This window comes from Acyrthosiphon pisum, chromosome X, assembly GCF_005508785.2.
Source record: "Acyrthosiphon pisum isolate AL4f chromosome X, pea_aphid_22Mar2018_4r6ur, whole genome shotgun sequence".
NCBI lineage: Eukaryota > Metazoa > Arthropoda > Insecta > Hemiptera > Aphididae > Acyrthosiphon > Acyrthosiphon pisum.
In genome coordinates this window covers 127,892,715-127,894,310 of record NC_042493.1, presented here as the reverse complement: position 1 = coordinate 127,894,310, position 1,596 = coordinate 127,892,715, and the positions used below count along the sequence as shown (strand labels likewise).

At 37.4% G+C, this 1,596-nt stretch overlaps 1 protein-coding gene across 1 annotated transcript; it reads right to left on the bottom strand.

Annotated features, from left to right (window-relative positions):
- Positions 1–778: 778 nt before the first annotated feature.
- LOC103311388 lies at positions 779–1,144 on the bottom strand. Its single transcript, XM_008190985.1, has one exon. It carries the CDS (start codon positions 1,142–1,144, stop codon positions 779–781), a length of 366 nt encoding a protein of 121 aa, XP_008189207.1.
- Between the last annotated feature and the right edge of the window lie 452 nt (positions 1,145–1,596).

Here is a 1,596-nt window from a genome sequence, read left to right as displayed (position 1 = left end):
ACTATGTCCTCTTTTGGATAAAGATTCTTCAGATCCACATTTGACCTCCTTAGCCATTTTTGCTCACTGTCATCGAAAACAGGCCCGTAAATTTTTCTCAAATTTTTTCTCTAAAAGATGAGGAGCTTTTTGTAGTCCCCTCCAGTTGTGGCCCATGTATTACAACCATAAGTAGCAATTTGTCTTAGATATATTGTATACAGTTTCTCTTTGGTCTTTCTAGATATTAACCTAGATTTAAACAAGGACAACATAGCAAAGTATGCTTTGTTAGCAGACTGAAGGCGTAGCTTGATTTCTTCGTGCATGCAATTTGTGTTATTTACATTAACGCCTAGATATTTAAAAGAGCTAACTTGTTGAAAGGTTAGACTATCCACTTCCAAGTCTTTCATGTCCTCTTCGCTTTTCGTCTTCCTTGACAGAAACATGTATTTGGTTTTTTCTTGGTTAACTGACAGACCCATCTGCTTACTAGCCTTCATTAGATCAGTTAGTATCTGGACAACATCTTGGTTCTTCTTATTCGACTTCTGTTTGCGTGTTACTGACTTTTTATAACAGATTAGAACTAAAAAGTGGTCAGAATCCCTATCAGCTCCTCTGTGTGATCTAATATTGCTAATACTAGATCTATGATTTTTGTTTATCAAAACATGGTCTACCTGGCTTTTGTAAACGTTATTTGGAGCTGTACAAGTGTGCTTATGTATAAGCTTTCTGGGAAAAAATTTGCTAGTTATTATCAGGTCCTTAGCGATAGCATACTCAATAAGTCTCATTCGTTTCCATTTCTAATATCATGAGCACTTTCTCCTCCAACCGTAGGTTTGTACATTGTCTCATTTCCAACTTGGGCATTGAAATCTCCTAACAATATTTTTGAGCAGTGGTTTGGAAATTTATCATACGTCCTTTCTAGTTCTTCGTAGAACACCTCCTTTTCATCATTGGGTCCTGTTTCAGTGGGGGCATACACACAATTTAATATTAGGTCACCAGATTTATCAGCTATGTGCATGTAGCATATTCGGTCGCTTACTGGTTCAAAATGCTTTACATGGGGTAGTAAAAGTTCACTAACTAGAAAACCCACTCGATTTATGTGTCTACCGTTTTTATCACCACTATAAAATAATGTCATTCCTTCTTTTTTGACGCTTCCTTCACCTGGCCACCTGTTCTCTTGCAATGCAGTTATTAGTACATTCTTATATTTTCCTTAGCTAATATATTGTTTAGAAAATATCATTCCTTTATTATACCATTCTTTTGAAATATACATAGCCCCGGCCTTAAGAGTCATAGATTTGGCTCCAGTTCTCAACTCAGTAGGTATATGTAGGTAGGTTAGGCGGCAGTATGAATGACCCGGGGGTAGTAGGTTCGATCCCGACGAGATCAGAATTAAATTGCGGCAGCCGTGTTAGATCGAATTTTTTTCTGTGTGTTTTGTTCGTTATTTCAACCAATACAACCGTCTCAACACCGAATTTGCTCTTTAGTGGAACAGTCAATAAATTAACCTTACAACCATCCCAACACTGAATTCGCACTTTGGTGGAACTCAGTGCACTCCATGTTAAATCCGGTATG